The following is a 13,962-nucleotide window of genomic DNA, read 5'->3' on the forward strand; positions in this document are numbered from 1 at the left end:
TGTAATTAAAACATATAACACATAAACATCATATTAATTATGCAAAATAAAATCAAAATAAATATTTACTGCAATAAATTTCCAAAATTTAAAAATATTTCCGTTTTAGCAACCAGTTCACCAGTGCAATTTAAGAAGAAAAAACGCTTAAGTAAATATGACCAGAAAAAACTGAAGTGAATTTTAAATATCAAAACATAACTGCGGTGGTACACTGTAACAAAATAGTAAACAAACAAATAGTGCTTAAAAATCCACTAAGCAACAACACGCTTAAATAGTTACACGCGCAACAAATTTGCCGTCGGCAAAAATGCAAGCAACGAAAATGCGCACGCCCTTCGCCATACAGGAGATACTCGGCTTGGGTGTAGGCTCGGCGGCTGCGGCTGCTGCCGCCAACTATCAGCAGGCGCAGCAGCTCAGTCAGCAGCAGCAGCAACAACAACAACAGCTGCAACACAGTCAGCAGCAGCAGCAACCATTACAATTGCAACAACAACAATCACCTACTTCACAAGCTCAGCAGCAGCAACAGCAGCAGCGGCATAGCGGCACTACAACAAATTGCACACCACCACCACCCGCCGCTACACCCACCACCACTGAATGCAATAATGCGCCACTCTCACCTGCCTCTTCGCACGGTCGCCCGACACGCGATTCCCGTTCCATATCGCCCGATGTGACGCGTCTATCTGCGGCGGCTGCTGCGGCGGCCGCTACCGCGCACTGTCAACTGCCTATTTTCAATCCAGCGAACTTTTATGCAGCAGCCGGTTATGCCGACCATGCGGGGCAACTGAATGCGGCACATCATCATCACATGACGACGTTGGCAGCAGCGGCGTACTTGCGTGGCTTTTTGCCGCCGGGCTTCAGCACGCCGCATGAGTTTCGCGGACACTTTCAGCAGCATTTTGGCAGTCAATTTGCGGGTGAGTGAGAGATTAGACTTGGATCATATTTTTAGTTGCAGAATTCTGTGGTATGTTTTCGACGCGAAAACTCGGTTAAGCGACTTTCAAAGTTGTTTAACCCCTGCTCGAGCTCAAAGAAAACTTTTTCTCAACGTGAATTGACGCATATTTCTGATTTTTTGATGAAGCGGGTCATGCTTTTTGGCTGCCGTCGATCATAGGTTTATTAGAAGCTTTGGTCTCGGAAAGGTAACGGCGGTATGAAAAAAGTTTCAGAAATTGTGTACTGAAGAACTGATGAATTATTTTAACTTAGAGACCCTAAAAAAATTCAACGAGCACTCATTTCAACGAAAAATTAAGTACGTTCCAAGATAGTCGGATTTATGTACTAGAACCAAATCCTTAGAAAAGTTTTCAAATCCTTTCAAGTTGTACTTTAAACCACTTTTGTAAATACTTTGTCCTATCCACAAGCATCGTAGACAAACCGTCCAATCCTACCAATAAATATTTACGATAGCTCACGAAGCTCCACAGATCTGATATAATTGAAGTTTTCCACAGTTCGACTCTTCTCCCTGCTTTTTGTATGGACTGTATACTTTAATCCGAATCATGAACTTCGAGAGAAAACCTGTCCCGGTAATGATTGTAGGTACTTGTTGGAGAAAAAATCTGCAAACATTGCTATTGAACAGCGGGTCCGCTGAAGACTCCAGGCTCCAAAGCAATTGTCCCCGATCTTCACCTCTCTCCCCTTCACTAGTCCGAATACAACAGTCTTTGGTAATATAAAAAAAAAATTTTTTTAGGTGTCGTACTAGGACTAGCAAGAAAAGAAACTAGATGAAGTGTATCAAGCCTTTTAAATTTAGACACTTAAAACTGGAGATTCATAACTTCAAACTGATACGAAGAACCAATAAGGGCTATAGATACCCGAATCTGATACTCCGACCCGACTAATACCCCTAAGACGTTAGTCTAGATATAGTGCTATTCGAAGCTATTAAGAAAAAAGACGGTATGTGCCACCACACACAACATTGATGCAAAGAAACCAAGAGATTTCCTGATCCACACAACTTTGCTGCATAAAATATTATATCAGAAGATCTAGCCACAGTGGCCCACTGTCACTCTCTATTAGCTCTACAGTGACATTGCTTAAGAATCCTAATTTAAAAGAGATAACCCCACTACAGCCCCCGTCCGCAGCACTTGCAAGTGCAAAATCGCAACAATGTTGAGCTCACAAACGAAGGCGGAATGTAGGGGGGAGAAGCAGAGGACAGACATGACCATAAGTGCAAACGCAGCTAATTAGAAATCTTAAAAGACACTGCGGGGGCAGCGTTGGCCGCGCAGAGCCGTTGTACAGCCCGCAGGCATGCAGCAAAGACTTTGGCATATTAATCTGAGCATTGCGTTATTTTTGCAATTTTTTTGCACAATCGTGCTTTTTTACACTTTTTCTAGCTTTTTTGTTTCATATATAACATTGTTATTCTGTTAGCCACACATAAGATCCATTGGGTGCACTTGAACGAGCCTCAATGTCTATGCTTCAAAATGTCTGTAGATGTGTATGTGTGCGTAAGTAGTGAGTTCGTCTTTGAGCTCGTTGCGGTTGTTGTCGTTATTGTTGTTGCTTTTTGAAGACACTGAAGTAGGCTAACTTAGAGCAAACCACAACAACAGAAACAATAGCGAAAGTGCAATGCGAAAAAAGAAAAGAAAAAAACAAAAAAACAAAAACGAAAAAGTAGCACAATAACAACAACAATACGCGTAGGCAAATGAGCACAAACACACAAAAACAACAAGTTGGTAAAGCAACAATGTCTGTTGTTGTCATGGAATTTTAGATACAAAGCACAAAGCAGCCTATGAATACTCTTCGGAGAGCTTATGAATATGAGCTGCAGCGCAAAAGGCGCAATAGTAGATGGCTCGGCTGCCTCTCCAGCTGTCTGGCGGGCGAAAATGCGCACAGCTACATCACCAGAAGTGAATACATATATATGTATGCATATATGTAGTTATATATGCGACTGCATGTGGGTGCTGCGGCGTACGCAGCCAAGTGGTAATGACGCCGGCGTGACTTGGCGTGGCTTGACTTGGCTTGAGCAGCGCCTCTAATAAGCCTCATATGTCGCATTTAGTAGGCGTGAAATTGCTTGGATGAGTGCTTGTCGCAAATTTATGAATAAATACAATATAATATGAGTAGTATTTGCCAGAAACTAACTGCTAGCGCGAAGGGCGCAAAGCGCAAAATAAAAAATTATATGAATCTTATAAATTGCGACTCGGTCGTTGTAGAAACAAAGAATATTAATTTTTATTACTGAGGAAAGTTACGTTATGTCAGGTGAGACACGAAATTTATTAAAAGAAGAAAGAAGAAGAACTCCAAGTAACTCATCGGAGGATGTCTCTTTTGAAATACTCCATAAATTATTAAAGCTCAGTCCAAATGTAATCCAATCTGATTATAAATTAACATCAAAGAGTCAAATTTATAATTTCTAAAAGCCCAGATGCCACCTGAATGCTTTCCTTTTTCAGTCTGAAAGTTTTTAGTCTGCTTGTCGAACTTAGGCGGCTGAAAAAATTCGTAATTTCAAAGTCAAATTCGTTTGTAGTCCTTTATCATCATGGTCTATCCTGAAGCTGTCAGTCTACTAATTAAAAAGTTTCCGACAATAAGATCGTCGAGCTCGGAGAATTTCATATTTCGCACCTTCACTATAGTCGTTCCTGAAGTCCGTAGTCAAAAATACACTCCACAAGAGCTATACAACAATGGCTCCAGATGATCCGAATTTCTACAAGATGATCTGAGTTCTACAACCAGCACTCCAGATGATCCAAATCACATTCTGAGATCAGCAGTCAAAAAGTAAGTACTATAGTAATGACTCCCGAGTCTCATCCTGAAGTCAGTAGTCAAAAATATTAGCACCAGCTCCATAACCATGACTCAGATGAGTTTAGCTGCATTAAAATGAGTCTCGTGTTTCTGTTTGTAGAATATTGAAAGTGTTCGGATCCAAAGTTTATTGCTTGGATTTCATATTCTTAGGTTCTGCTCATAGCAGTCTGTAAAAAATACCTCCGTAGGTTTTCCAAAGCAATGACGCATGGGTACTCTCGAGTCAAATGCTATCCAGTGTCATGGTTTTCGACTCCGAAGAATTAAAATATTAGAGCTGTAGCGTATAGCAGATCTTCCAGTTGAAAAAAAAAAGATTTTTAAGTTCCAAAAAGATATAGAGAAGGAAAAGTAATCTGAGCTGTTTTTTTTTTTTTTTGTTTTTTGTGCTCAATTCTTCGGATTACAAGTCCAAATACCGAAAAGGAGCTGGAGTTCGACAGCAGAGGAGTAATTCTCCTGCAGTTCAGGTATCCATCGAGTTCGAGTTTCAGGTTTCCACCGAGTTTGTATACTATGACTTATACCTCCTCTGAAGTCTAGAGCTCAGAACTTACGAGTCTCCAAGTAGCGCAAAGTTGCTGGAGTTCGATAACGGAAGAACTATTACTCTTGCTTTTCGGATATTGGAGATATGTATGTTGTCTTTCCATCGAGTTAGTACTTATATTATGACCCCCGAGGCCTACAGCCCAGAGTAGCTGACGAATTTGCAAAGAACAGAACTCATGTTGAGCCTAGCCTCAGCATTACAAATAAAGTTCTGTAAGTACCAGTTAAAGTCTGCGAAAAAGCTTTACTCTGCTCAACTAATTATTTTAATGAGCACAGCCACCTGCCAGAGTTGCCAGCAACCAGGTATTTGCTAATTAAAAAATACCAACGCGTAAACTACAGACAACGAGCAGGTAAATAAAAAAAAAGTATTGCTAACAAGCTGTGACTAATATGTACATATGTATCTATGGAAAGTGCACAACACCCCACCAACCATAATTTGTCTGCAGACTGTCAGTCTGTTGGCTGACTGTCACTTCAACTAGCACACTGCTTATTAATCCAATCCAACACGCTGACATGCGTCAGTTTGCCGCTAATTAAGCAAATTAATATATCGATGTGACACAGCACATACACAAACACACATACAACTGCCAAGCCACGAATAGAAGCCAAGTGGTTCTGCAAACGCAATGAGGTGGCAACGGCAGAGAACCGCCGCCGCGTCATAACAACTAGCCCCTAAAGGGTAAGTTAATCAGCTATTTTCGCTGGATCCGCTAAAAATACACGCGTGTATAATTTTTACAGTTTCTTCTATCGAATTTATATGCCAGCTGGGATTTGTTGAAATTTATTTTCACCTGCCTGCCGTTTGCGCTAAAATTAACTACCACGTTGCGTCAACTAATATCTCAATTTCTCACTGTTATCCAAATTACCTGACTTTTTTTTCGCTAACTTTAGCTATGAGTAAGCTTTCCGCAGCAGTAGTAATGTCGCACACGCTGCCGCGCCGCTGCGCAGAGAGGTGTGAAATGGTAATGTGTGAATTCATATGTGAAATAAGCATATAAGTTCACACACAGGTACACATGCACTCATACATATGCGCAACGGAATTTGTTAGCTCATGGCTGGCGTTGAAGCGAAGGTGCTACTGGTTTGAGTCGGAAGGGAGGTGCCTAAACTTAGCGTGAATGAGTAGCGTGTTGTGAGAAAGAAACATGGAAAAATGTAAAACTTAAAATATCAACCATTTGATGGCAAATATGGCGGTTCATGCGCTGCTGCTTCCAGCTAATGAGTAAATTGTGAGTACAACGACCTCTTCAGCGAATAAGAGGGAAAGGTAAAATTATTTTCTGTTAGAAAATTACGCTCAGAAAATACTCAAACACTGAAAGAGCAAGATATTGTGGCTAACAAAGCTGGCAGGTGCTTTAGAGCTTTCAACTTGCTAGTGATTTTATAAAAGTGAAAGCTTCTGTACGACTTGCAAGCCGTTATGTACACCACAGGCTAGTTTTATAGAATGATAACTCACAGAATTTACTCATTTACTGAAAGAGAAAGATATTTTTCGCTATTCGCTAAAGGTAAACGATTCCACAAGATTTGGAAACCGTTGTTTGCTAAGCCTAGACAATATTCCGGTAGCCTTTGAGGTCCTAAAGCTAATTTTATAGAATAATGAGCTCTTTAAGTTCCAAAAGCTAATTTTCTAGCAAAGCTGTTAAAGCTGTTCTTAAAGAACATAAGCTTTCAGAAATAACTAAAATAAAACTCGAAAAGTGCATCAGAGCTTTCATTTTATAAAAGTTAAAGCAACCACAAGGTTTGCAAGCTATTATTTGTTAAACATAGCAAATATTAGCGATAGCTTTTAAGCTCCTAAAGCTATTTTTTATAGAAGAAAATGCTGTTCTTATAAACGATTTACTCATAGAATTGACAGAAATAATAAAAAAAAAATACTTGACAATTGCTTCAGAGCTTTCATTTTCTTGTCTTTTAATAAAAGTGAAGGCTTAAGAAACACTTGCAAGCTGTTATTAAAGTGGCCGTGGCAATATAGCGGCATATTACTAAGCGCTTTAAGCAATACTAATAGAGGTATAACTCTCAGAAATTGCGTAAACGCTGAGTCAATAAGATCATTCAGCTACAAAAGCTTGCAATATTTCGACTAACCACTAAGCCCTTTAAGCAATACTAATAAAGAGGTATGGCTCTCAGAAATTACTTAAACCTGGAGAGAATAAGATCATTCGACTACAAAAGCTGGCAGCTGATCCAAAGCTTTCTAAGTATGTAAGAAGTTGCAGAAAAGTGAAAGCTTCTGCAAGACCTGAAAGCTCTTAAAGTGGTTTTTGTAGAAAATTTACTCTCGGACATTACTGAAATTAACTAAAAAAAGCTACCAAAAACTCCAGAGCTTTTTCATCAAAGCAATCCAAGCCCATAAAAGACTAACAAAAAAGTAAAGAAGATTCTGACCAGAGAACATTAAACAAAAAAATTATGTTCTTTGATCTGACGGATAAAGAAGAATGTCCTTTCTCGCTCTTCTTTACTTTTAGCGCTGTCTCTCTCCCTACTTTTACTAATACCACTCCCAAAAGTGACCAATTACCAATTACGGCAGAAAGCTTTCATTGAAAGCTTTGTATAAAAAATATTTTCATTCAAAAAAAGATTGTTTCAATAAGGAAAAAGAAAACTGGGAAGCTTGAATAAGCTTATCTAAGTGTGGGCCGTAGGTTTGATAGACACCCTAGGATTAATTTGATGTTATCAGCGGTAGAATATGTATGTAATAATGCTAGAGCACCTTGAGCTCCTAAAAGTTCTCAGTTTGCGCGAAAGATATAAGTAGAGAGAGAAGCATATAAAAAACAAAATTCTTGATCAACTACTTCACTACAAACACCTCAATAGCATTATTTATATTTTCACAAATTTTTTAAAAATATTTCTTCGCCTCAACAAACCATAACATCAATATTATTGAAGAAACTGCACAACGAACTCTCCGAAGCCTCACAAAAAATACACACGCTTCAGTTTAAATAGCAAACTATTAAGCATAATTGCCGTAAGACCATAAACATGAACTAATGATGTGCTTCGGCTGTTCACACGATAGTAAACAGCAAATGATGACACTTTACAGCAATCAATATTTACAATTTTACACCAACACGCAACGACTTTAAAAAAATATCACTATGAAAAGCAACAAAAAACCAGAATTTGTGTGAAAATAAATATCAATAGTAAAAAAAGTTGAAAAAGACAGTCACTGCCATATATACATATAAACACACGTTTACACACCTTCTTTTACAACATTCCGACCGAAGTGTGAACTAGGTATTATAATATGCCACTAATAGGGGTTAGTTGCGCTCAAGCATTTGCAACATATGTCAGCAACAAATTGTGCTATAATAATATTGACTTTTCCAATGGTGTAAAGGAAAGTCAGGCAAAGAAAGTAGACAGCAATGCTGCTTTAAAAGAAGGTCTGAAAAGTATACAACTTTTCCAATACTCGAGCGTGACCATTAGTAGGCTACGTTGTGCCCTTCGGTACGGTAGCAGCCGACACTTGAGCACAAGCAAATTGTTGTATAAACAGTTAGAAGAGGATAATGCAAGCGCACGCCAACAACAATATACAAGATAACAACAAATTACACTGTAGAAAAGACACGCTTGTTGTTGCCTTGTACCTTTTTGCCTCAGCAAACGCAAAAGCCAAGGTGTGTTAGCCGCATCTCATGATGCGCACTTCAACGGCGGTTGATAGATAGTGGTTTAAAAAACTGCTGGCAAAATAGAGGATAATAGTGGCAAAAGTAGCGGTTAATGCTGTTGCAGGGTGCACAATATTGTTAAGTAGCAGTAGTGATAATGTAAACCATTTGTTGTTGCTGTTTTGAGGATAGCTTGTGGCATTTCTTAGCTGTTTGCTGACATTGCTCCTGTGGCTGTGCTCTGTTTGGGTTGGAGTCTCGCTCAATGACCACTCAAACACAACTATTTCGCATTGCTAGCATTTTGCACTTGTGGCAGAGCAAATTGGCAGCGCAATTTGATATTTTTTCTATTTTGCCGTATTTTCAATTGAAAACGACTAACGAAACAGTACATTTCAGCTGTACTGAACTCTAATTGGCCTAACTCGAAATCATAATAAAAAGGGCATAAGCTTTCAACGGGATGACAAGATTTCGAAAATTTTATAAAAAATTTATGCTAACATCTTCATCTTTCATATATTCTTTGAAAGTTTTCATTGTGCTTAGAAGCTTTGAATAGCTTTTGCCTTGCCTTTCATAAGTGCTTGGTAAGCTTTTAGCAAGCTTTTGGCTTACAAGGTTTTTCAGGTTTCTCTGCAAAGCGCTGTCTTTCATAAGTTCTTAGTAAATGTTTAAGGTTTGTAGATATTTTATAAAATCAAGTGTTTTGCACAGAACAGCATTTCTTTGAAATTCGATTTATTTATACGACCATAAAAGCTTTCCTTGAAATTACAAAGATGCAAAAGCTCTGAACAAAGCTTTCGATCTAATTTTTATTTTAAAACGTTCTAGAAATTCACTGGTTTTGGAAACTGGATTAAGATCTTCGCAATCTGACACTTAAATTCACCCTTATTGAGAGTTTAGTGGAGTGGTTCCTTTTTTTTGATTTAAAAATACTTTGTATGTTTATTTTAAATAGCTTTAAGCTTTCTTAGCTTGGAATGAAGTATCTCTTAGTTAAGTTGTCATCGACATCATCCAACGATAGGCCTAGGAACTGTGGCGTTTTGACGAGGTCAGACCACGGTTAGAGAGTTGTCAGATGTGTAGGGTTAGCTGGGCTTGGAAAGAGCTGGATAGAGCCATACGGGGACTCGTTACATACTAGGCTTATATTTGATAAGTCAATTTCGGCTCTAGAAAAGTAGTAATTTGACCTGCTAAAGTATTCAGAATGAAGCTGCGCAAGGGTCACTAACGATTTTCGCGTCCACTCGAGCTCTTCCTCTGCCATGGTGGTGATTTGACTCCAAGTACGCCATTCACTGAGAGGAAGGTGTTTATGGCACCACTGCAAATAGCCGTCACTGCATGTTTGATGTTAGTTGCGTCCGAAGTCTGGTCGACATAGTTGAGAAAAGACCTCTTGATGCTCCTAGGAGGCGGTTCCACTGCAAGCAGACGCTTGCAGAGATGATTTCTACAAAAACACCCCAGCTGAAACTGCTTGTAGAGCAGTTCATTATGCTCCTTAACTGGAAACATGTGAGTCTCGCTGCGCCTATGTTCGATAGGAGAAATCAAGAGGCATCCTTTAATAGTCAAGAATGCAATGTTCTGACATGTCTGTACAATATTATTGGTTGGTCAGCTCTTTCGCTTACAAATACGCAAGTTCTATACAAATAGCATAGTACGCTGAGCAACAGCATTAAAAAATTTATCGATGTAACTGTAAACACTTAATTTCAGGCAACAAAAAAATTGTGTACGCCTCAATATCTTTCTTCGAACGCTTTTCTTTTCCTTTTATTTATTCATATATTTTCAACGATCTTCACACCTTGCTTGCACGCTCGGCAGCTGATACTTCACCTACAAACCACAACAATTGGCAAGTCCTCATTTCCTCTACAAACATAATTACACACAGGCGCATCTACTTAAGCGAAATACGCATGCTATTATTGCTGCAATTAGAGAAATAAATGTGTAAAATTACAAAAATTAAGTGGCGTATATTTACATTACAATCAGCGACAGCAAACGCCTACTGTTTGCCACCTTTTTCACACCTCATTTCACCGGGCTATACTCCTAACAAACATACACATACACACATGGACGACACTCACTGTGGAAACGCCCTTTTCAAGTGCAATTTTCCTTTCCTAATAACGAAAACAATAATAACAGCAAGCTGGCACCTGAAAATTCAGGCGCATAATAGAATATATACATGTATGTGTATACAATCTTAAGGATTTGTAGAAATATAAGTACATATGTATGTAAGATTGTGTGTGGGTGTGCTCGCCAAGACACTACTACTACTTTCTGCTTGCGGTTCGCCTTTATTTTCGGTCGCAAGTAATTTTCGCAATTTTCCTTTACTTTCTGCGGCATATCCTTGCGGATATCTTGCGCCTCTTTGCTGCGGTCGTAAGTATGTTGCGCTGCAATTACAGCAGCTATACAAACTCATATCTCCTTTACGTGCATACACACCTACATACTCGTATGTATGTATGTATGTATGTATTGTATATGTATGAGTATGTAGCTACTAGAGCGTCCGGATATCCTTCTTCCTATGCTTTCCTGTAACATTGTTCTCGCATTTAATTTGATTATATATTGCTTTTGTTGTTGTTGACTGTTAAAGCTGCTGCAATTTAAGAAGTTGGAATTGTTTTGTGTCGCACATTGTCCCCAGAGACAGAGTTGCAGAGTCGCAGAAGTCAGAGTGAAAGTGTGGTTAGGAAGGTGAGGTAGAAGACTGTTTGATTTAAATGGAAATTAAAAGTGAATGGGTATTTCAATTTTCAGGAAATAAATGTGAGACGTTAGTATTTTTTTTGAAGATTGAAGTATTCACTTTTAAACAATTTCTCTTGATGCAGTAGGTGAAGACTGGCAGAAATCGACACCAACTTTACAACAATCATTTTTTGGAAAACTTTCGATTATTTTTATGGGTACTAATTCGAACACTTTTGGTTATTTTACGGGTATTGGTACTAAGCTTTGGTGATATAGATAATACCGAGAGCTTAGGAAGTTACCAGAAGTTATTTATATAACCGACAACGAAACTATCTACAAAGACTTGAGATAAGTCCAACCACATAATATTGAAACTTATAACACAAGAGCGCAAATTTTCTCAGCTAATCTATGGCAAAAAAAAAAATCGAAAGCTGCTGAATCGAAGCCTTCGAAAAGCTTACAACAAATAAAATAGATCGTTTGCGGTTAGAGGTTGAACAAATACTGAATATATGAAATACTTTGGATACAGAAAAAAATAATACAAAAAAGTTTCATTGGTTCTCAGTATTTAATACAACTCTGACCTAATATGATCTTCTTCTTCTTACCGCTTAGGCGGTAATAGCCGAGTTTACAACAGCATCCCAGTGATTCTTTTTGAGATTCCAAGTGTAATCAGATCCTGCTCCACCTGGTCTTTCCAATATAGTGAAGGTCTCCCTCTTCCTCTGCTTCCTTCGGCAGATACTGCGTCGACCTAATATAATATGCCGCTTTAAATTTAAAGACACGATATCTCACAATTTGAAATATAATCTCGAGTTGACAGACTGAGACTGCAAAAGACTTCAGGATACGAATGTGAGCTCTTCGTTTGAACTCAGAAAAAATTAACTAAATTATGAATCCCCTAAATCGAAGTCTTAAAAAGGCTAATTGGAATTGGAATGGAAATCCGGAAACTGTAGTTTCGTTAAAATCAAAAAACCTAAATAAGTCCCAAAACGGTTTATTTCGATGAGGGGGCATCATTTCGAAAAAAATGACACCCTATCTTTGGGATCGAATGAGAACTTTGGGTAAAAATATCAAATGACGGGAGAATTCTACTGGAAGAGACAGGCGACGTTGCTTTAGTGTCTATTCAGGCACTATAGGTCCGTCATATAGGGGGCAGGTTTGTTTGGGTAGATCGGTTAAGCCTATAATGACAGTGTGTAAACTTCCCTTGAACTTCTTATCAGAATCAGGCGACGCTGCTTTTGTGTCTATTCAGATTTAAGGCACTTAAGATCTCTCATATAACAAAATGACAGTTTGTTCGGACAGTGGTGTTTTACAACGCTTGAGGCGATAATTCCGGTATGTATACACCAATTAGTTTTCCTTATGAAGCTAATTTGGCCGACAGAAGGTTCTGTAGAGCCCATTAAAGCCATAATACGACTTGGAGTCAATCAGTTGCTTAATTCAGTTATATGAGTTTCCTGAAATTCAACATCCAGCTCGACAGTTTTGCATAGTTATAAGGGCTTTACAGTACAGACGATCTTCCTCATTAAATGTATACTAATAAAATTTTCTCAGATCTACTGAAGACTATAACTCGTCTTTTAGCGAAACCAAGTACTTATTTTAAGAATATGCTTGAGGACTGACTTCTATGTCGACAGTACTGCAGAGATGGAGGTGCTTTTATTAGTTTGCGAAAGTTTTTCCTCAATGAAAATGCACTAATAGACAAATTTACCCCCGAGAGTGTTTTAACAAATCCACTGAAGAGTAAAACTCGACCATTCGCGTACTTATTTCGAAAAATGAATTTTTGAGGTCGAAAGCTTTGCTAAGATAGAGGTGCATTAGTTTGCGGGAGTTCTAATAAAACTCCATAAACCTTATCTGAATGTAATTTTTCCTACAGAGGATTTTAACGCATCCAATAAAGAATACAACTCGACGTTGGAAGAAAAGTTACTTATTTAAAGAATAAGAGTATCTGTAAATCTTAAAAAGTCTAACAACTATCTTTCTCCGCTATCTCATGTTAACATCCGAGTGTCACTAATTTCCGATTCTACACTTGCCAACTTTTTCTACACTCGAAACCTCGAATGTTTTGTCTCCGCAATGCCAACAGCTGTTTCTTAGAACTTCGAAGCGATCTTAAAGTAGTTTTGAAACCTTCCCACAATTTGCAGCTACTGTGTTTTGATAACACTTCACTTTTGTATTTTACAATTTGTAGTTTTTTTGCTTTTCGCCTACATAACAACAACAACAACAACGGTTGTAGTTGTAAGGTCAGTTAATTGAAAACCAAAACTACACAAAGATATACAATTACAAGTAGGATGCCAGGGCATGGCGCACGCTTCCTGGAAATAGAATCTTGTTAAAATTTTCTAAACTAAATGAAAATTTAATACTCACTAAATAAACAATCGGCGAAAAAAGAGCGCGAGTGATGATGAGTTTTTGAAGTGTTGAAGTGGCCCAGACAGACAGGAATTGTATGTGTAAATATGTATCTATGTATGCCTATACAATATATTGCTATGAAAGAGTGTGTATAGCAGTGACGAATGGCGTATGCGCGCAACAGCAATAATAACAACAACAATAAAATTTTACTAGCTGGCTCTCAAGCATATACACATGCAGATATACATACATAGGTACATATATAAATATGTATGCATATAATTGTGCTGCATGTGCATATAACACTATTGGGCAGTCATAAGTGCATATGGTATGTAAATGCTAACTGAGTGTCTGTAAGTTGATAGTCGAATTATGAGGAATTATGAAAATTACCATATGGTACCTTGGCTGCCAAGTAGCGCTCAAATGCAACACAGTTTTTATTTGCTTTGAGGTTATAAGCCACTTCGGTACAGCGCCTGCAAATACTTAGTTAGCTGTCAGCAGCTCATCACTAGACAAATTCTATATTTTGCTGCACACTGCAACTGCACATGCTTGGCGCTACCTTATTTGCTTTGCACTTGAGAGTGTGCGCACTTCTTAGAAATATATTTGTGGGGAGCGTACTTTGTTTTTATTTTTTCGA

The 13,962-nt window shown here is 38.3% G+C and overlaps 1 protein-coding gene across 1 annotated transcript in view; it reads left to right on the top strand.

Annotated features, from left to right (window-relative positions):
- The window catches only part of LOC108971108 (muscle segmentation homeobox-like), a 59,902-nt gene that overhangs the window by 6,518 nt on the left and 39,422 nt on the right, over positions 1 to 13,962 (top strand). The window contains exons 2-3 of the mRNA XM_018936947.1: positions 110 to 448; positions 527 to 938. Of these exons, the coding sequence (XP_018792492.1) occupies positions 314 to 448; positions 527 to 938 (547 nt within the window). The 5' untranslated portion in view covers positions 110 to 313. The remainder of the gene's footprint in view (positions 1 to 109; positions 449 to 526; positions 939 to 13,962) is intronic.

Source organism: Bactrocera latifrons, unplaced genomic scaffold (assembly GCF_001853355.1).
Source record: "Bactrocera latifrons isolate USDA-ARS-PBARC rearing strain unplaced genomic scaffold, ASM185335v1 scaffold_324, whole genome shotgun sequence".
Lineage (NCBI taxonomy): Eukaryota > Metazoa > Arthropoda > Insecta > Diptera > Tephritidae > Bactrocera > Bactrocera latifrons.